The 20,988-nt window shown below is 38.5% G+C and overlaps 1 protein-coding gene across 2 annotated transcripts in view; it reads left to right on the top strand.

The window, feature by feature from the left end:
• Positions 1-20,775, top strand: part of epb41l5 (erythrocyte membrane protein band 4.1 like 5) — a 52,757-nt gene extending 31,982 nt beyond the window's left edge. Inside the window, exons 17-26 of one of the 2 annotated variants that reach the window (XM_041807695.1) lie at positions 8,901-9,052; positions 10,794-10,891; positions 11,045-11,176; positions 11,432-11,499; positions 12,150-12,272; positions 13,674-13,755; positions 14,078-14,158; positions 15,189-15,251; positions 17,066-17,205; positions 18,920-20,775. In XM_041807695.1, the coding sequence (XP_041663629.1) occupies positions 8,901-9,052; positions 10,794-10,891; positions 11,045-11,176; positions 11,432-11,499; positions 12,150-12,272; positions 13,674-13,755; positions 14,078-14,158; positions 15,189-15,251; positions 17,066-17,205; positions 18,920-18,989 (1,009 nt within the window). In that variant the 3' untranslated portion in view covers positions 18,990-20,775. The remainder of the gene's footprint in view (positions 1-8,900; positions 9,053-10,793; positions 10,892-11,044; positions 11,177-11,431; positions 11,500-12,149; positions 12,273-13,673; positions 13,756-14,077; positions 14,159-15,188; positions 15,252-17,065; positions 17,206-18,919) is intronic. The other variant, XM_041807696.1, reaches the window with a different exon arrangement.
• Positions 20,776-20,988: the final 213 nt, after the last annotated feature.

The following is a 20,988-nucleotide window of genomic DNA, read 5'->3' as shown; positions in this document are numbered from 1 at the left end:
CACTTTTGTAGAGTATATAAACCTTTAACTCCCCACTTCTTTTTTACGTGTTTAAGCAAGTTTACCCAAACTGCATACAAAGCACCGGCCCACATTACTCAGCAGCAGTTTTGGTGTTCTTGAGAGTTTTGTAGAGCCTTATCATCTCTTATCAGCTTGTTTAGTTATGAAAAAACTCACTAGCACAAAAACAAGCACGTTCTTCAGAATTTTATCAGCACAAAGTATTACACTGAGATGACCTATCAGTTTTTGTTTTGGGTGTTATCCCATGGCAACAGTTTACAGCTGACTGAGCGGATTTCAAGAGAACGCTTTAAGAGACTTTGCTATAACTCTTAACACATCAAACTAATCCATGGTGCTTTTTCTTTTCTTATGCCATGCTTTTCTTCCTTTGCTTTTAGACCAATACCTCAGAGGATTTTGCATGGAGCATGATAACCACTGGCTCTAAAATCCTCAGTTCTCCTGATTATATGAGACTTTATCCATAAAAATAGAAATAACTACGTCATTTAAATGTGAAGTCATGATATTATGACCTAATCATTTAGGTTTTTTTCAATGACCAAGTTACTTGCTGTAGCAGTGGCGATTGGAAACCATATGCTGTCTTGCCTCGTACACTCCAAATGTTATTGTTACTACTATGAAAAATCTTGCATCCCAGCACTTTCAGCATTACATTAATAAACACAAATTAGATACAGTGCATTTAGAAAGCATTTAGACCCCCTTCACATTTGTCAGCTTTGCTATGTTGCAGCCTGATGCCACTGTTTAAAAATATATATATATATATTCTCATTAGTCTAAACTCAGTACCCCATCATGACCCAGAGAAAACAGAAATTTACAAAAAAAGGTAATGAAAAAAAAAAAATCCCATTGACATAAATATTCAGACACTTGAAATCTAGTCCAAGTGCCTCCAATTTCTCTGGATCTTTGCTGAGATGTTTCTTCACCTTGATTGGAGTCCACTTGTGGTAAAATAAGTGGTTTGAACATAATTCAGAAAGGCACACACCTCTGCAGAAGGCCTCACAGCTGACAATTCATTTAAGAGCCAAGACCAAGTCATGAGGTCAAAGGAACTGCATTCAGAGTACTTGGCAGTTCCTTTGACGTGACTTTCATTTTGAGTTTTTAGCAAACTTCATGCAGGCTTTCATGTGTTTTGCACTGAGGAGAGGCTTCCGTCTAGCCACCATGAGCCCATACTGGTGAAAAGATGCAGTGATGTCCATCTGGAACTTTGCCCCATCTCCACACAAGATCTCTAGCTGGAGCTTGGTCTGAGAGACCATCAGGGTCTTGGCCACCTCTTACTTAGGCCCTTCTCTCCCAGTCGCTCAGTTAAGCCAGGTGACCAGCTCTTGGAAAGAGGCTGGCTATGCCAAACTTCTTCCATTTGAGAATTATGGAGGCCACTGTGCTCTTAGGATCTTTCAGTGCAGCTGATTCTTTTGTAGCCTTCTGCAGTTCTGTGCCTTGATATAGTCCTGCCTCTGAGCTCTGCAGGCAGTTCCTTTGACCTCATAGCTTGTTTTTTTTCTCTGATATTCATTGTCAGCTGTGAAGCTGTCTATACAGAGGATCATGCCTTTCCAAATCATGTCCAAACAATTTAATTTAGCTCAAAACAAGGTGTAGAAACATCTCAGCAATGATGGAGAGAAATAGGAGGCACTTGAGCTAAATTTCAAGTGTTTTTGCAAATGGTCTGAATACTTATGTCAGTGTGATATAATAATACATTTGCAATTAAAAGAAATGTTTTTACTTTGTCAACACTGGGTACTGAGTATAGATTAATGATTCATTCGTTTTTTGACCGTAGTATCAGGCTGCAACATAACAAAGTTGAAAAAGGTGAAGGTGAAGGTATAGCTATCAGACCTGAAACACTGGAGTTGCAAATTCTGGTTGCTCATAGATATCTACGGTGCTTTTCCACCAAGTGTTGTGGTTTGGTTCAGGACAGTTTGGCATGGTTTCCAGATTTTTTTAAAGATCTGGAGCATTTGGTTCAGCTCAGTAATAAGAGCTGGTCTTTTAGTACTCAAGTGTTTAATTTGTCTGTTAAACAACAACAGGTCAAAGGAAACTGGTTTCCAAACTGGAGCCAGCTCCTGTAATTAACATAGTGTGGGCTCTTAGAAAAGCCTTGTACACAAAAAACACATCACTGCAGCTCTTAACTTGTCACCTTGAACTGAGTTGCCAGTCAGTTTAAGCAGAATCTCAGAGCATATTTATGACAACATGAATGAGAAAAGCTGTTGAGCTTAGTACAAAACATGGTACATTTTGTGTCTGTCCTTTATTTTACCTGTTGCAAGGAAAGTGAAGAGCAACCAATCAGTAGACTTCAGTGAGTCTCGCTTCACTCTTTAGGGTCAGATGGGTACACTTGGTACCCCAACAGTAGGGAGCAAAAACAGTAGGAAAGTATGGACCAGTTACTTTCAGTGCTATTAAGATTAATCAAGTTATTTGTGATTATTCAAGATCCACAATTAATGCACTTATATTTTTTAATCCCAATGAATCTCATGCTTTATTGTCTCTTTCAACACACTTAGGTAAAGCCACATCAGCATCTTCCTGCAGCCACAGTGACATAAAATAAGTCCATCACTGCTCCTGAATGTCTTATTTCACTTTAGAAATTCACAGACAGCTCAGCAGACAAGTCAGAAGTCATCTGATCATTGTGATAACAAATATTTACCTTTTTACTGTTTCCTTATTTCCTTTAAGAACTATTATAAGTTCCTTTCTTTGTGGTAAAGTTCATGTTAAAATCTTTGATCTACCCATAATAGCAGGTCAGTGTCCTAACAGGAAGTCAGTTGCCCTTGGTTTAAGGCTGTAGAAAAATTGAAAGCAACACAAACACATTTTTGAATGTAAAATAGTGGAATTTTAAAAGACCATAAAAAAGTGCAATTAATCGTGATTTAATCATGATTAAGTACAGAATTTCTGGGATTAATTGCAATTGAAAGAAGTCATCTTTGACAGTCCTAGTTATTTTGGTACTTCTGCAACTTTTGATAGTAGAAATCCAAATTATTGCTTACTGTGTCAAACCAAGCTAAACCCAACCACTTCATGGAAACGCCGCTCTAGCCTACGTTAGCCAGTTTCAGACTAGACACGTCTTTGCCGCAACACAGTTTGATTTTCAGGTTGTTTGCGTGTTATCAAGTCAGGGCTTCAGACTGCCTGCATGTGCGCTGAGCCTCATTTGTCACTCTGTGCAGCTCTGGCGTGGATAATTTAAAGAATCAAGGTATCGCCGTGCACAGTTTGTACCAAAATCCATGGGAAAATGATAAATGAAGAGCTGTTTTTACCGTGTTGCAGCACATATGTACATCCACGTTCTTAGAACAAGTTTGCATTCTGTTTCTTGAGGACCCAGATGAAGGCCACAAATATCTACAATGGTAGAATACGTCAGAGAAAAGGTAAACACTGTATGAATGCACTTCTAGTTTGTGCTTTTCAAAGGAAAAGCCCTGTTTCGCTTTTCTTTGGAGAAATTCCCTTTGTTTGTACAGACACACTTCCACTGTACACTGAATAAAGTCACCTGTAGGGGTGTTTATTAAGGTAAAACTTAAGAAGAATGCCGGGGCATTGACACCTAGGAGATGCAGCTAACACACAGCAAACTCACACCTAGTGTGGAAGCTGCACTGACAGGAGCCGGAGCAGACACGCTCAGCACATGTGTGCAGCAAAACACGCAGCCAGTCTGAAACAGGCTTCAACAATTAAGTATGTAACAGTGTAGCAGCAATATTTTAGTTTTGAATAAATAAACACTATCCTGATAGTGCTGCCTTTGTCATAATAAACCCTCTGTTTATGTATTTATGCTGTTTTATATTAACTAAAATAAAATAGAATTATTTTCACTTGCATTGCTTCCCAGGATTAGGTTAAAATGAGCAAATAATCTCCTTTGACAAAACCAAAACAAGCTCTTATCTCTCCAGTAGAAAATCATCAAAGAAACCTGCTTGCTGCCTCATAGCCGACCTGCTCAAACATGAAAGGACAGGCTATAAAATGAGAATGCATTTCAAGATATCTAGTGAATTGTACTTTTATGAATGAAGCCCTTTTTCTTTCAGTCTCATGTTATCGGCCCTCTCTGCTCTTCCTCTTTCCCCGTTTCTCTACAAAGCCAGTGTCAAACAAGCTGCATCTCCTTCACTCATTTGCATACAATCTCCCTTTTCTCCATTATTTCCATTCAATGCTCCCCTTCCCCTCTAATCTCACTCATAATTTACATACCCTTACTCCCCATCAGTTCACATCACCCTCCTTTTTGACCCCTCCCCTCTCTTTTTCCCCCTAACCTGTTCCTCCCAGGTCTCCTCTTGCCTTCATCCTCCCTGCTCATGTCTCATCAAAGCTCCCTAGAAAGGAGTTTAATGGATCCAAGCGGCTGACAACGGCGTCACCTTCTGTACTGAGTAAATTGGGCAGCAGATTGATAGACGGGAGTGACTCTGCAGTGACTCACCGGTGAAAAACTTCTGATATTCGTGGTTAACACATGGAAGGACACATTTGCTGTGAACACAAACAAGCCTTATTAACTGAAACATTCCTCGACACAAGCAGCATAAAGTATCAAAGAATCAGTCAGGCTTCAATGAAGGAAACTGAAAGAAGGTTAATGCCATTTTCTTCTTAATGTTCAGTTGGTCCCTGACTGTATTTAGTATTACTATTTTTTCACCCATACCCCGGTATAGTTATCCTTATTTGTCCACTTTCTCCCCCTTTTCACTCCGTTACATTTTATCTCCCTCATTTGCACCCCTCCCCTTCTGTCTTTTGCCCTTCACTCTTAACCTCATACTGATACCGGCCAGCTGGGTGAAATGGTATCGATGTGAGGCTTAGGAATTCAGTTCTACTTTCGTCTCTGCAAGGAGACAGGAGCCACATAGTTTCCTGAGGGTTTGAACCTGTCCTCCTTGGTTAATAATCTCAGAAACAGCCTTGCTTTTGTATTTAAAACACTGTATGATTGATTGTAATTCCATTCCTTTAAATGATTACTCATAAGAAAATGTGATTTTCTGTATTTTATATTAAATCAGTTCTGCATTATTAAGGATCTGCTGCACTGTTTAAAATGAAGTTGTATGAGCTCACTGTAATTTTCATCAGTAGATTTTGTTCCAGAGACTGTTAGTCTATCATAGAAAACAAATATAGAAGCTGGATACAAGTGTTCCATTTGTTTTCTCAAAGTTGCCTTTCTAAAATGCTATTTATATTTTATAAGGTAATCATGTTGGTCTGTTTTTTTTCTTGTGTCAAACACATTTTAGAATTGCTGAGATATGCGGTTTTGTCTCTGATTGAACTGTTTTCTCTTTGCCTAGTATTAAGCTAACCTAAGCAGAATTTGCTCTTTGTACCTGCCTTCTTATTTAACTTCTTTCAAGAAGTCAGAAGAACACATGATGACGATGATCAACACTGAACAGCATTTTTTAATCGTCTGCCTTATGTACACTGTTCACTTTGTTTGGTTAGGTGTGTAGACACAACAGGGGCTCAAACCGTCAAGTAGATGCAGGATTAGCATCTGCACCGTGTAGATTTGATATTTACAACTTTCTCTCCTACACATCAGTTTTACCACTGAAGAAACGTTTCTTGCACAGCTGCACCAATGAAGACGATAATAGTACTGTTTAGTAAAATGTTTACAACATCACTGACCAAAGGTTGTTTATCTTTCTGGATTGTATGTTGAACCTTATTTATGAGAATAAAGACAGGGTAATGCCTGACACAGAAGCTATTCAGTTACTCTGTTTCTGTGTAACTGATCACTTTAATGCTTTTTATGTTTTACTATATGCACACAAATGGAGGTGATATTTTTAGAGGAAGCTCCACCTCAGGTCAACTGATAATTTTAACCCTGTCAATTAAGATGTCTCTGATCCATTTAAAAATGCCGTCCACTCTCTGGTGATCATATGTCATTGTTGGGGGGTGTACCATGACGTGAGTTTGGAGGGTAAGCCAGGTCTGTCCAGCATAAACTCAGTTTTCTGTCTCTTTTTTTATGGGTAGGGATTCATGATATGATGGATCTTGGACGATATTGGACTACTATGCCGATATTTACTAAATGATTGTAGCTGATACTGATATTTAAATGTAGTTCAGACCCAAATCTTCACTCCTTAAAACATACTTTAAAGCAGTGATTCTCCAATGGTGACTTGTGGCTTTAGTAAATCTTACTTGGTAAAGTAATCCCCCCAGAAAACCTTAAATAAGGAAAATTTGGGCCTCAGAAATTATCCATTGCATGCTGCATCAACCAGTATGTCTTTTCCACACTCAGTAGGCTTTAAATGTCACATTCAATGTCAAACTTTATTTTTTGTCTGTATATGTCCATTAGATTTGTGTAAGAGAAAAAAAGCAAGATATTAGTCACTCATTCTTGAGAAGGGAAAACTGGAAATTTGACTCACCTAACAGCTGTATGGAGGAATGGATTTTTTATCAGCATTTTTTTTTTTTCAAAACACTACATTTTTGCCAATCATATCTTGTTTTTTTATAACTGCCAGTCACACTTAAATGTATTTAATTTTCATTTTATTGATTCAAGATAAATGTCTAATTTTTCAGTTATCTTATAGTTGTATTATTGTATTATTTAGTAGATATTATTCAGTAACTATTTGTAGAAATAAAAGGCATTATTTTAAATGATTTTTATGTTTTTACTCATGATTTGTCATCACTAGTCACTAGTCATGACTAGTCTTTTGAAATAAATGAGTGATTATTTTATATAGATGAATGGGTATTTCAACAAATAAGCAAAAAAATGAACAGAGAATAATGCTTTTTTTGACAAATGAACACAAACATCATCTGCCACTGTTAAAAAAAAACAGCTGACAAAGTTACAGTATCTAACGGAGATGACAATGGGGATAAAAAGTAATGGCTTAACAAGTTTATTAACCCAAATAATGATCTTAATTGACTATAGATCAAGAAAAATGATTAAAATGAAAGGTGGATACAAGCCCTCTGCATGCTTTGATTGATATATATTTAGATTATTTTAGCAATTATTGGATTCACACACCTCTGAAAGCTCAAAGCTTAGTCAAGCTAACCTTGCAAAGCAGATGGATATGCCTGTTTCCGTGTTCCTCACTGGTGAATCCATCTTGCTAAGCTCCCGTCTGAACAGTTTGGGCCCGGTTAGAACGTGACAGGGCCAATCAGCGGTGAGAGGCAGTACTTTGGGCGTGGTGGAGTCGTGATGTAAGCAAGCAGAGACCAGTGCAGATACGGCGGAAGACATTAGCGTGGATACTGTTAAAACTCCAGTTTTATCCGAACTTGATGACATTTCTTTGGTAAAAGAAGAACAAAGAACAGCAGTGAGATGTTTTCTTTTCAAAAATGATAAATGTTGTGTACTGACATGTCTACAGTCGCCATGGTTCACTTTATGCAGTTCTCTATGGAGTTTACTCCTTGGTAGCGGCTACGTCACGTGTTTTGTTGCTCTGATTAGCCAATAAACATGTGACAGAACGTTCATCCAATCACCCTCTGAGTGTTTTTTTTTTTTCAGAGCCTCTGCCCTTTCCCAAACACTGTGTATGAAAGGTTTACCAGATGGATGTGTGAAACACTTCCATCTGACGTGTCAGGTTATAGTCAAGCTTACTTAACCAAAGAAAGCCTGGCTATGTTGAGCTCACACTGTGGTACACCCCTCTGTTCTTGGCAAGATGTTAAGTCTAAAACAGCAATATTACTACCAACATGACTTGATGTAGTACAATAAAAAATGATGAAATAGACAACTAGGATCAACATAACAAAATACTGATAGTTTGGATTTAGAGATGGACAGCTCACAAAGTACAGATACATTTGTACTTTTTCCACCTCCTTTCGTATGTTTAATGCCCATGTGAAGGTCGGGTATAAACTTACTGTTTGTTTCACGAATTACTAAACATGTGGGGATGTTTATTCACAACTGATTTATGAGTCCTTTTCGAAGCGTAGTATTTCTCTTCTTTTCTTTGTGTGCTTTAGCTCCTGTTCTCCCCTCAGGTAGTATACAGTAATATAAACCTCTTATGTTTCTCTGTGTCTTCAGGCTACATTTATATGAGGTAATTACTTTTGCTGCTAGAAGAGCTCCTCCAAAAAACCCATGTATCAAATGTTTTATGCCTGTTCACTTTAAAGTTTGTGGGTTTTGACCCATGTTATTTCACACTGAAGTTATTGCTTGTTTTGAAGATAATTCACAGACTGAAACTTAAACTGTTTAGACCAATTTTGGTGATTTGATTTATTTCAGTGGCAGAGTTCTATTCAGAAAAAGTACAGAAACTCTCCTTTGTTTCCATACATAACTTTCAACCTGGATTACTTGCTTTTGCCGCCAGCTTTGTCAATTATTTGATATTATGATATGATAATCCTTTTCACAAACAGCCAATCTCTGTTTTTTGTTTTGTTTTCGAGATACAAGGCAATTGTATTTTATAGAAGAGACTTATTTCTTCAACAGTGTTAATTTTTATTCATGTTTCCCTGATAAAGGGATGTTATTGCACATTTTCTTTGTAAATATACCCATGAGTGAGTTTTGCCATCTTCTCAGAGTCAAATCATGTCCTGTGGATGATACAGGTACGTTGTTTGGATGTAGAATTCTTTTGTTCAATTCATATTGCAATGTAATTTGTTTCTCTTTATGCTTGTAGTCAAACACAGTTGCTTTGTGCCATCTATTCTGATCACCTTCTACCTTTTATCCCCCTCTTTTCTTTATCTTCTTTCTCTAGTATGCCCATGGTTGCTGATCTGATGGAAACATGCATCGATGATGTCCTCAGAGCTCCTGTAGTTCCACCGGTAACAGCAACAGAGGATGCAGGACCAAGCACCACCTATGCCAACCCCAGTGTCCCTGGAGAAGAACCTCTAAGCCTCTCAGGTGAGCAGTGTAGCAGATACTCTTAATTACTCTTTTCAGTCTAAGGAGTAACCTAACGTGGTAGTTCTGCAGTTCAAGCAATGTGGCCATAAAATAATCTGCTTACTTGAAAAAAAAGCTCAGTTACAACAGCCTCCACTCTTCTTGAAAGGCTTTTCATAAGCTTTTTGAGTGTTTCTGTGGGAATGTGCCCATTCATTCTGTAGAGCATTTTTGAGGTTAGGCACTGATGTTGGACGAGAAGGCCTCTGTTCCAGTTCATCCCTAAGGTGATTGGGATCAGGTCAGGGCTCTGTGATAGCCAGTCAAGTTCTTTCACACCAAACTCATCAAACCATGTCTCTATAGTTCTTGCTTTGTGCACTGGTGTACAGTCATGATGGAATAGAGAAGTGCCTTCCCCAAACTGCTGCCACAAAGTTGGAAGCATAGTATTGTCCAAAATGTCTTTGTATGCTGAAGCATTAAAATTGGCCTTCACTGGAGATAAGGGGTGTAGCCCAAACCCTAAAAAACAGCCCCATACCGTTGTCCCTCCTCCACCAAACTTAACAGTCAGCACAGTGCAGTAAGACAGGTAACGTTCGTCTGGCATCCATTGAACCCAGACTCACCTATCTGACTGCCAAACAGAGAAGTGTGATTTGTCACACCACAGAACACATTTCCACTGCTCCACAGTCCAGTGTCAGTGTGCTTTACACTCCTTCATTCAATGCCTTGCATTGGACTTGGCGATGTGAGGCTTGCATACAGCAGCTCAGCCATGGAAACCCATTCATGAAGCTCCTGCACACTTCCGTTTTCTGACAGTATCTGAAAGTATCACTTACATTTGACTGTGGAATATCCAGCACATATTTCACGTACAGTCTCACTGCAAGATGACACTGATCACAGTACCACACTTGAAGTCACTGAACTCTTCAGAAAGACACATTTAGGATCACAAATGTTTGCAAATGGAGACTGCATGGCAAGGTGTTTGATTGTATACACCTGTGACAACAGGTCTGACTGAAACATCTAAATTCAATGATTTACAGGTATGGCCAAATACTTCTGTAAACATAGTCTACATTAGGGGTTTAATTTTTGTTGGTTACAAAGGGGTTTAATTTTTGTTGGTGTTACTTATCTCCGTTGGTAATGCAGTAACAAAAGATGCTTTATAATGGCAGTCATCTTCTAATGTAATGAGTTAATTTAAAAAGTAGTCTTAAAAAGCACTGCTGGTGAGCTGACAGAAAGTCTAATATACACAATAGTGCATTCAGAGACAGTGAAAACTATACAGTAGCTTTCACAGCCTAATAGTTACAATAAACTACTGTGGCTGAACATGAACAGATCTACAGATAATCCTGAACATTGTCTTAGAATGGTGCTGAAAATACAGATCTGTGGTAAATCAAGATAAAACACAAATAATACATTTCAGAAAAAATGGCAAGAAGCCTGGTTGTATTTAATTTAGGTTCATTGGGAAAAAAGGCAGACTGTCTTGTTTATAACTGACCTGGGAGAAGATCATGCAACTTAGTAACTGTTTGTAATGAATTGCTGAATTTTAGAATAATGCAATGGTATTTCTGGTGTCTTAAAAACCCACAAGGGTTGGACACTTTTTCTTGCATGACACATTGATAAAGTACAGTCAGTCAGTTAACTGTAATCCGGTGAATATGGCCCCTGTGTTTCAAAATGAAAGTCTTAAAATGTAACATTTTTCTCTCTCTAGAAGCATCAGCTCGTCTGAAGCAGCTGGCTTTGGAGAGTAGTCCACTTCCTGCTACTCCAAGAAACAACATCAATGTCAATGTGGCCATGAATAATCAGGTGAGGTTTTATTCTTTAATTAACCTGTTAATTGTCCACTTTAAACTTGAGGCAAAGTATGTGGTCAAGCTCATTCAGATGTGAAAAAACATAATTTTGCTCTCTATCTCTTTTTGTATGGGATCGGGGCCTAACTCAACCCCTCTCAAACAGGACGATGTGGTGAAGCTCACAGAGAAGTGTGGTCTGAACAGCACAGGCAGCAGTCCAGTTGTCACTCCACTGCGCACCCCAGAGGATCTAAAGAGCAACATCCTGAAAGCACAAGCTGAGGCTGCACTCAAGGTGATGGACCAAGTCCCAAAAACTGAACATTAAGAAGACAGACAATACTTTCAAACTACCTTGGTGATTTTACACCAAACATTGATGCATTATGTTGTTAAGTGATCATCCTTGGATATGATAACAGACCTTGCATTAAAAAACTGGGATTACATATTTCTGTCAGAGCAGAACTAAATTTGAATATCAACAAATATCCGTGCCCAGTCTGCCATCTTTCTGCCTGCATGCTTATCACTCTGCTTTCCTGTGTAGGGATCTATGGAGGAACATGTGGTGATGGTCGGAGATAAAAACTGTAACATCCAGGAGGCTTCTGCAAGGTACGTTCACACAAAGCCACTGCTAATTTTCTGAAGCACTTTGAAGTGAAATGCCAGAGTACACATAAGGAGGAGGAAAACCATTTTCACTGACGTTCCAGTGACAATGGCTTTGTCTTGAAGTTCTCCCTCCTCCTCCTCAGTCTTCCTGAGTCATGCCAACTGTCAACACATTGTCCCAGCCAATCAGTGCTCTCCCTCCTGCTAGAGCCGATTAACTACTTGAATATTCATGAGGATTATTATAGTAGTTCACAACATTACATCATCTTCAGCTCATCCTTACAAGCAAAGCTCTGCATTGTCTTCTATTAGAGGGAGACTGTCACTGGCTCGAGATGATAAGGGGAGAACGAGCCATATTAGAATTGGAAATGCCGTTTGTCACAATAATATGTTTATTATAAATGACATGGAATTATTTTCTATTATAAAATATATTTTAATGTAATGTCAACACTATCTCCTCCTTGCCTGTAACACATTTATATTTGATTCGTGTGGAATTGGTATATTTTTCTGCAAAGCTTGAACTCGGATCAACTTAACCCTATCTTGAAAGCCATATTTTCCTTTACGCTCACAAATTTCACGAAGACACCCAAAAATAAAACTTAAGCTCCAAACAAAAATATGATGGTGTTTTCCAGGTTGAAGGTGCGTACAGGTCGCATGGGCAGTAACACGTCTCTGTCTGTTAGCGGTCGCCCAGACATTCAAGACTCCTGGGACCTGCTCAAGCCAGCCTCACTGGTCTCATCAGCAGGGGCCAGGTCAGTCTGTCTGCATATAAATATATATATATTATATATATATATATATATATATATATATATCTTTGTGTGCAGTCACTTTAGATGTGTAGGTATTAATGTCCCTACTGTGGCTGTAAAATAAAAGCAAGAGAAAGTGGGAGTATAGAGGAGAAATCTTGAGAATAGCTGCAGAGAAGTCAGACACAATAGATCTGTTTGGTTTTTTTGCCTTAGCTTCAATGTATTTTTAAAAATATGTATTTTTAGGCTTTGTATGCTTTTATTTCAAGAGGAGGACAGTGGGAAGTTGGAAGTAGGGATGAGAGAGTGGGGGTGATACATGCAAGAAAGGAGCTGCAGGCCAGATTTGAAAACGGGCAGCCTAACACCCCTTCAATGTTTTTTTTAAGTCAAATGGTGCTTTTTAAACTTTTAACATGTTAGAATCCAAGTTATATAGATGAGTATAGCAAATGTTCTGAGGTTTTAATATACATTTTTAAATACACAATGACTAAACTTATTCGTCTGTTCAAAGGACAGAAGGCAGAAAATCTGGCCTCTTCCTTTGTGTGATTATAAGAGGAACTGACAAAACAAATGAAAATGTAAAAAAATATGACAAATGGCTTCACTATACTGGCACCATCTGTTAAATTACTAATAATACTGTGTTAAACAGTCTCATAGGCCTGCATTTCTCCGAATGGAGCATAAAACGGATGCATTATACATTTCACAATGTTCCAGTTTAAGACAAAGGTGTTTGGTTTTTGTAGTCTTTGCTGACATCTGTTGGCATGTTGGAGCATCGTATGGGTTTGGGGGTGTGTGTCTCTGTGGTTATGTGCATCTGGGCGTGATGAGTCACATGACTTAAGTTCTGCCTGGATACTGCTGCCATCCTTGCTCAATAAGTATTTACAGTAGGATGACACAAAAATACAGACATTTGCAGACGCTTGCCCAGACACTTCACAACGGCCGCAGGGCCTCATGCTCAGCAATGCAGTAAATATTCACAATACTCTGTTTTCTTCTGTAGGGGAGAATATCAGCTCATGTTGCTCTTAAACAAGATATTTATTAATATGTGGTAAATCACATCTTAAATGAAGGCATTTTTTTATATATCAGTTAATTGACTTTGTAAATTGCTAAATTTCTGTTACATATTGTTGTTATAATACCTCAGGGTATGAGGCATTGGACTGTGTCTTATCTTGCATGAGGTATTCTGATAATAAAGGGGATTTTAAATTACATAAACAAGAAAAATACATCAAATAATTTACCAAAGACAACGTTTTAACCCCTATACATCCAGAATTTTACATAAATTCCTTTCTTTATGGATTTTGTTCTCATGAGGCACACAAACCTGATATCCTTTTTCTCTGCCTTGTTTGATATTATCAGTGCCGAAGTGCTTGCTGAAGATTCAACCCCCTCAGTTCCCAAGCTGCCCTTGGACTCTGCTGGTGAAGCCATGGCTCCAAAGGTAACAGGGCCACTTATTTTTTATGCATATGCAATTGAGGAATGAAAATAGCCATTTCACCCTTTAAGGGAAGGAGAGTAAAAACCTTCAGGTTTGATTGCACAGACGAAGTCTCATTCATCCATCCTGTTATTGATTTGTTCTGACTCTCAGTAAACCTCCTGTCCACAGAGTGTATAGACCTTCACTTCTAATTGCAACTGAGGATATAATGTTTACAAAGATTCTCCTTTACTTATGCAGGAGTTAGAAACTATGAAAACTAATTGTGTTATTTGGTATTTTAACACGTTTTCCTTTTAACATGTGTGACATTCTATAGGCTAAAGCAGAGGAGGTTGACCTGACTGTTAGCGCCCCAGTGTCTGACAACCTGATCGATTTCACTGATCCAACTCCTGTGGTAAGTTTACAGAAATATGTTTGTGTAGGCAGCATTACTAAACAGCATGCTTTATTGACTTACTCAAAAACACTATGAAGGAAATATTGATCATGCAAGGTCTAAACAAGCTTCCCTAGACTAAAGGCAAACTTCTCCTATCATGCAGCTGTAAATCACTTCAGATGTGTATAGCATATGCATGACCATGATACCATGAACAGTACGGAAACATTTTCAGCATAATAGTTATGATGACCACTCGTAGCATTTGGATTGTAAAACAAAAGAAAAGAAAAGTATTTTTATGTAATGTAATTCTGCATTTTAAAGCTACAATCTGCATTTTTTGCAGTTAAAGGCTGTATTGATTTAAAAAATAACTACTCTTTTGTTAGACATGTGTTGTTATGGTGGTTGTCATTAGGGTGTCTGCGGGGTCTTAAAAAGAATTAAAAGCTGATTAATCAATTAAGCAAAAATTAAGGCTTTTAAAAAGAATGAAAAAGTCTTTGTTGGATACTTTGTTATTATTAAGACAGATCCACTTAAATACTGTCTTGTTTTAAAGTCTTTGAACTAGAGTTACGTTCACAAGCCTGTAAACTACAAAATAATTCTGTATCAGTAGCCAAGTGTCCAAGCAGGCCAACCTGGTTAGCCAGTTTACAGGAATTTCAGGCATACTTCAGTCTAATTACAGTACTTATGCAGTGTCCTTACCTTTGGTTTGCTTTCAATTAAATGAGAAAACCAGTGCTACAGTGTCTGCTCCCTCCAGCAGCAGCAGAATGGCAGCACAGAGTAGTATGAGTAAGCTTTAAGGTAGCAAAATTAGGAGTGTTGCTCTCATGCACCAGAATGATGCCTACTGTCTGCCTGAGTCCATGTTAATGAGCTATCACAGCTCTATAACCAAAACTAATGACTCCAAATCTTATACTTGTCGCAAAATGCACTCATGATGTTCTCTCAAACATGGCTAAAAGCACCCAAATATATGGAAATGCTTCAAAGAGTTTTACAAGATAATTTTCTGATTGTTCTCCAGCTACCACTAGTGCAGCAGCCCAAACCACTCATCACCCCTCGCTGGATTATCCCTACCAATGCTGTGAGTAATCTGCCCTTCCAATATATCTACAGTGCATTTAGAAAATTTTCAGACCCCCTTTACTTGTATCATTTTTGTCATGTTAAAGCCTGACACTACAGTTGTTGAAATTCATTCTTTCCTCTCGTTAATCTACACTCAGTGGCCCATAATGACAATGTGAAAACTGAATTTTAGAATTTTTTTGCAATTTCTTTAATAAAAGAAAAAACTAAAATACCACACTGACATAAGTATTCAGACCCTTTATTATGTACTTAGTTGAAGCCCCTTTGGTTGCAATTACAGCCTTGAGTCTTTGAATGTGGCGCAACAAGCTTTTCACACCTGGACTGGGGAATTTTTCCTGCTATTCTTCTTCGCAAATTCTCTCAAGCTCTGTGAGGTTGGGTGAGGAGAATCAGTAGAAAGCCTTTATTCAGGACTCTCCAGAGATGCTCAAAAGGGTTCAAGCCAGAGTCCTGGCTGGGCCTCTTCAGGACATTCACAGAGTTGTTCCTGAACCACTTCTGTGTTGTCTTGGCTGAGTGCTCAGGGTCATTGTCATGTTTGAAGTTGAACCTTCAGCCCAGTCTGAGGTCCTGAGGAACAGGTTTTTGTTGTTGATATCTTTAATTTGATTCATTCAGCCCCCACAACATGATGCTGCCACCACCATGCTTCACTGTTTGGATGGTGTTGGGCTATTGATCACTGATTAAGGGTGTCTGGTTTCCTCCAAACATAACATTTACAAATGAGGCCAGACAGTTCAGTCTTGGTTTCCTCAGACTCTTTCTCACAGTCTAAGAGCCCTTCAGGTCCTTTTTTGCAAACCCTAAGCGAGCTTTCATGTGTTTTGCACTGAGGAGAGGCTTCCAACTATCTACTCTGCCATAAAGTCCAGATTGTGGCTACAGTGATGGTTGTCCTTCTGGATCGTCCCATCTCCACACAGGATTTCTGGAGCTCAGTCAGTGGGCCTTGGGTTCTCGGTCATCTCTCTTACTAGGGCTCTTCTCCCCCACTTTCTCAGTTTGGCCAGTCAACTGGCGCTTGGAAGAGTCCTGGTTGTGCCAATTTTTTTCCATTTGAGAATTCTGGAGGCCACTGTGATCTTGGGAACCTTTGGTGCAGCACTTTTTTTTGTAGTCTCCCCAGATCTATACCTTGTAACAACCCTGTCTCTGAGCTCTGTAGGCAGTTCCTTTGAGCTCATAGGTTGGTTTTTGCTCTGATATTCATTCAGCTGTGAGGTCTTCTATAGAGAGGTGTGTGCCTTTCCAAATCATGTCCAAACAATTTAATTTACCACAGGTGGATTCCAGCCAAGGTGTAGAAACATCTCAGCAAAGACTGGGAGAAATGGGAGGCCCCTGAGCTAAATTTCAAGATGTTGTTGCAGAGGTTCTGAATACTTATGTTAATGTAATATTTCAGTTTTTTCTTTTCAATAAATTTGAAGGAATACTAAAACTCTTTTTCACTGTGTTTTGGGGTACTGAGTGTAGATCAATTAAAGAAAGAATAAATTAAATTGTGGCATCAGGCTGACATATAACAACATTAGAGAAAGTGAAGGGTGTCTGAATACTTTCTGAATGCACTGTAAGTCCTGTGTTCTATTTTTGTTGTCTGTCCTACCTAGCACATGTTCACTGTTTGGAATTTGGTTTTTGATGTGTGTATTTTTAACTGTCCCATGTCTTAAAAGTAATGATATGTGGCCATGTGTTTTTTGTAACACACTTGCATAGTTGCTGTTCACACAGGCCAATGTAGCAGCTATGTAGTGAGTGACCTCACACCTTCTCCCTCATCCCCCTCTAATGCAGCCCACTGGTGTCTTTACTAACGGCCTGCTCGACCTCGAACCCCCTGCTAAGGTCAACCCTCCTCTGCCTGCAGATGGGGGAGCAGCTCTCACCCCAGCCCTCCCTCTCCTCGCTCACACACGCAACACCAGCTCTGCCAGGTAAAAGTCTAGATCACAAAGCAGTGTTTTACAGCAAGCTTGGTAGAATGCTGCCCCCTGCTGATAAAGCAGAGAATTGATTAACCAAACTACCAAATCAAGTAAGTTCAAGGTGCTGAATGTTATTCTTGCTTGTCCTAAAATTCTTGATTTCACTTAAGAGTTTCAAGGTTTTAATTGTGTCTGTTAAGTCTTAGTGGTTTTGCTCTGCCAGAAGAGGCTGTGATAGTCTTAGCTTGCAACTCATCATGTAGTCTTTTATAACGTGCCTATAACACCCCAGGGAGGTTTTACCCTTCATTGATTTTATTGTTCAATAATGGTCAATTTAATTTGCCTTCTTGTACACAAAAGAATTAGAAAATATTCTTTAATGACAAAGGTTTCTGCAAAGCGATGTCAATAAAATAAAAAATATGTAATGTAAAATAAGTGACTTCATAAATATTCACCCCTTCAAGTCAGTGTTTAGTAGTCACCTTAGGCTACAATCTCAGCACCGAGTCTGTGTGGATAGGTCTCAGTCAGGCTTGCACATGTGGACACTGCAGTTTTACTCCATTCTTCTCTGCAAAACTGCTGAAGCTTGTCAGGTTGCACATGTGCCATATTTCTTCCATTTCTTGATGATGGATTTAACTGATCTCTGGGGGATGTTCAGTACCTCTGATTTTTTTTTTTTTTTTTTTTTTTGCATCCATCCCCTGACTGAAACTTTTCAGTTATATTTTCTCTAAGTTGCTTGGAGTGTTCTTTTGTCTTCATGGTGTAATGGTAGCCAGGAATACTGATTAACCACTTACTTGACCTTCCAGACACAGGTGTCTTTATGCTACACCTGAGACACATTCACTGCACACAGGTGATCCCCATTTTACTAACTGTGAGACTACTAGCACCAATTGGCTAGACCTCTGTTGAATTAGATCAGTTACCTTTAAAGGGGGTGAACATTTACGCAATTAATTTTTTACCTTACATATTTTTATTTATTTGACATAACTTTGTAGAAATTTGTTTTCACTTTGACATTAAAGAGTTTTTTGTAGGGCTGAGCAATTTGGAAAAATAATCTCATTTTTTTTTTTGTTGTTTTTTTTCCCCCTCAGTATTGTGATTGCAATTTGATTAGCAATTATTCCTTAAGTTCCTCAACTTGTGTAATACATGTAATAAATAATTTTATATTATAACCAACACAATATTAGATTAAACAAGAGCTGAACAGTTGAAAAAATATCTTATTGTGACAATTCTGACTCGTATTGCAATTGGCTATGAATTGTTAATGAGAAAAAAGGCCAAAATTAAGAAAGTAGGATTGTTTGTAGAGTATTTATAAAAAATGGCTCTTGAATGACTGCGTAATTTGTAATGCACGACACCTCTGCTGCAGAAAGAAGTTGTTCACTGACATTTTTACACAAATTTCAGGTTAAAGAAATATTGCACCTTGTGCAATTTGATAATTGCAGCAGGTCATATTGTGTTTTAATCTAATTTTTGATTAATTGCCCAGCCCTAGTTTTTTGTTGTTGTTTGCTGTCCAATAAGCCAAATTATATTGACCCTGATTGATTTATAAACTCAATTAAAGGGCAAACTACCAAGGGGGTGAATATTTTTTATAGGCACTCTACATGCAGTGTTTTATCAGTGCTTGTTAAATGGCTTGATAGGATGAGAAGTAACTCCTACATCTGTTTATTTACAGCACTGGGGGTCAACAGCCAGCCTCAGAGGATGGAGCCAAACCCAGAGGTCTCCTGACCACTGAGCTCTGATGAAACAAGCAGCAGCTTTCCCAGCATTCATCTTTCCTGACTACTCCTCCTCCTCACCACATCACCCATTCACACACAAACAAGCCGGGCCTACTGAGCTGAACATTTCAAGTTCGGAGGAAAGTGGAACCTGGGAAGAGGCAGCTCGCACGCTCCATAAACACTACTCAAACTGCACCCACACTGACAAAAAACGACTGAACAAGTTCAACGTAGCACACAGGACAATAATAGGAATATGACTGCAGTATTTAGTCATAACAACACAGCCTAGTTTTTGTTGGTTAGTTTAAACAATCATGTAGCTTCAGTATGTTCAGTGACCTGCCATTCACTCAGTCCATCCAGTCAATAAACCCCACTCTGATGACACTGTAAGGACCGTTAAATAGCAGCCCCCTCTGGACTTAGAGACCTCCTTTAGGGCTGCTTCTTCCTCCTTTTAATCACTGTTGATTCACACCGCTGGATTTCTGTTACTCTGAGCTTTTCTAATCACACAGCACATTGAGCTGCTGAAGTACACTGGATGAAGGACAACAAAGAGAAATCTGTGCAACAGGGATGGCAGGGGCTTAAATCGTCGATTCAGAGAGATGAAACACCTGGACTCTTGACATGGATTTTACACTGTGCTGTCCCTGTATTCCACTACAAACCATTTGTTTTTAACCGTTACTACATGTGAACATCAGCTGGATAGGAAGACTTCACTGGATTATTTTTGCAACACTGGAATCACTGAAATGAATGACTTTATTTTTCCCCTGCTGTTTTTATTATGCAGCTCTTACCTGCGCTGTCTTATGAGATGTTTTTTAAATGACCCATGCTGTACCTTTAAATTCATCAGTAGAATGAGGATATTAATGTGTTTGGTTATACGCAAGTATTTACAAATGAGTTAAAGATGGCCACACATGAGTGACAAATTTTAACACTTTGAGCAAAATGTGAAACTAGATATTATTGTACACCTGTGGTGTTTGTTATCATGATCCCTGCAGGTGACCAGGATTGCTATCTGAAAGGATTTTAGACAACGATTTGACCATTTTATAGAGCATTGCTTCAGGTACTAACGTGTTGTAGCCACTACCCTGCCTTATGGAGATGAATGTATTCAGATAGTCTCATCTAAGAATGCTGGAGATGCCACATTAGCAACGTTTTACAACTTCTTATAATTCAGATTGCTGATATATTTTATAACTGGAGGAAAACTTGTGAAATATCTTAAAAAGCTGATTTTATACATGTAAAATTGAGGCCTAAGTGTATTTTTGAGTTCTTAATGAAGCATATCACGCAAACTCTTAAACATAGACATGTATTTGTACTCTATACTGAGTTATCATCACAACTGGACCCTCATTTAGTCTGCTAGTTTTTTCACTGTGATTTAATTGTCTGTATTCAACAAGGGAAGCTGACTGTTTGACAGAGTCGTCTTAGCAGTGACAGTTATTTATGCTACTACTCGGTGTAAGTGTTCCAACATTGTCCAAAAGTGTTGTAGCAAACAGTTCTTATGTATTGTCGGTAAAATGGCATCAGCTGGCTGTAGATATGAAGTAGATTTATATATATTTTTGAAAATTATGTTGGCAGTATTCTTACTACATTTCTGCATACAAATGTTTTCTAATTACAGAAGAAGTAGAACATGTGTTACTGATCACACTGACTGGAAAAAACACTGGTTTTGTCTCAAATGCAATTTTATATGAACTTTTTCTTTCTGGAGTACCTGATCATGATGAAGTAAAACTTTGCTACAGTAGGAGTTAATTTGTGTTTCATTCATTTTTATTCATAGGATTCTGTTGATAGTCTTTAACCATCTCCAGAGATTTCTATGATTACAGCTGGTTTCAAGATTGGACGTTAGAGTTTACTACTGTGTGGTCAGCTGTATGAGATTTTTCCTTTTTAACAGCCATCAAACAAAATGATGGAGGCAGGGGAGGCATGGACCGTTGAGTCTTTACATCAGAAA

Source organism: Cheilinus undulatus, linkage group 15, assembly GCF_018320785.1.
Source record: "Cheilinus undulatus linkage group 15, ASM1832078v1, whole genome shotgun sequence".
NCBI lineage: Eukaryota > Metazoa > Chordata > Actinopteri > Labriformes > Labridae > Cheilinus > Cheilinus undulatus.
This window is presented reverse-complemented; position numbering and strand designations above follow the sequence as displayed.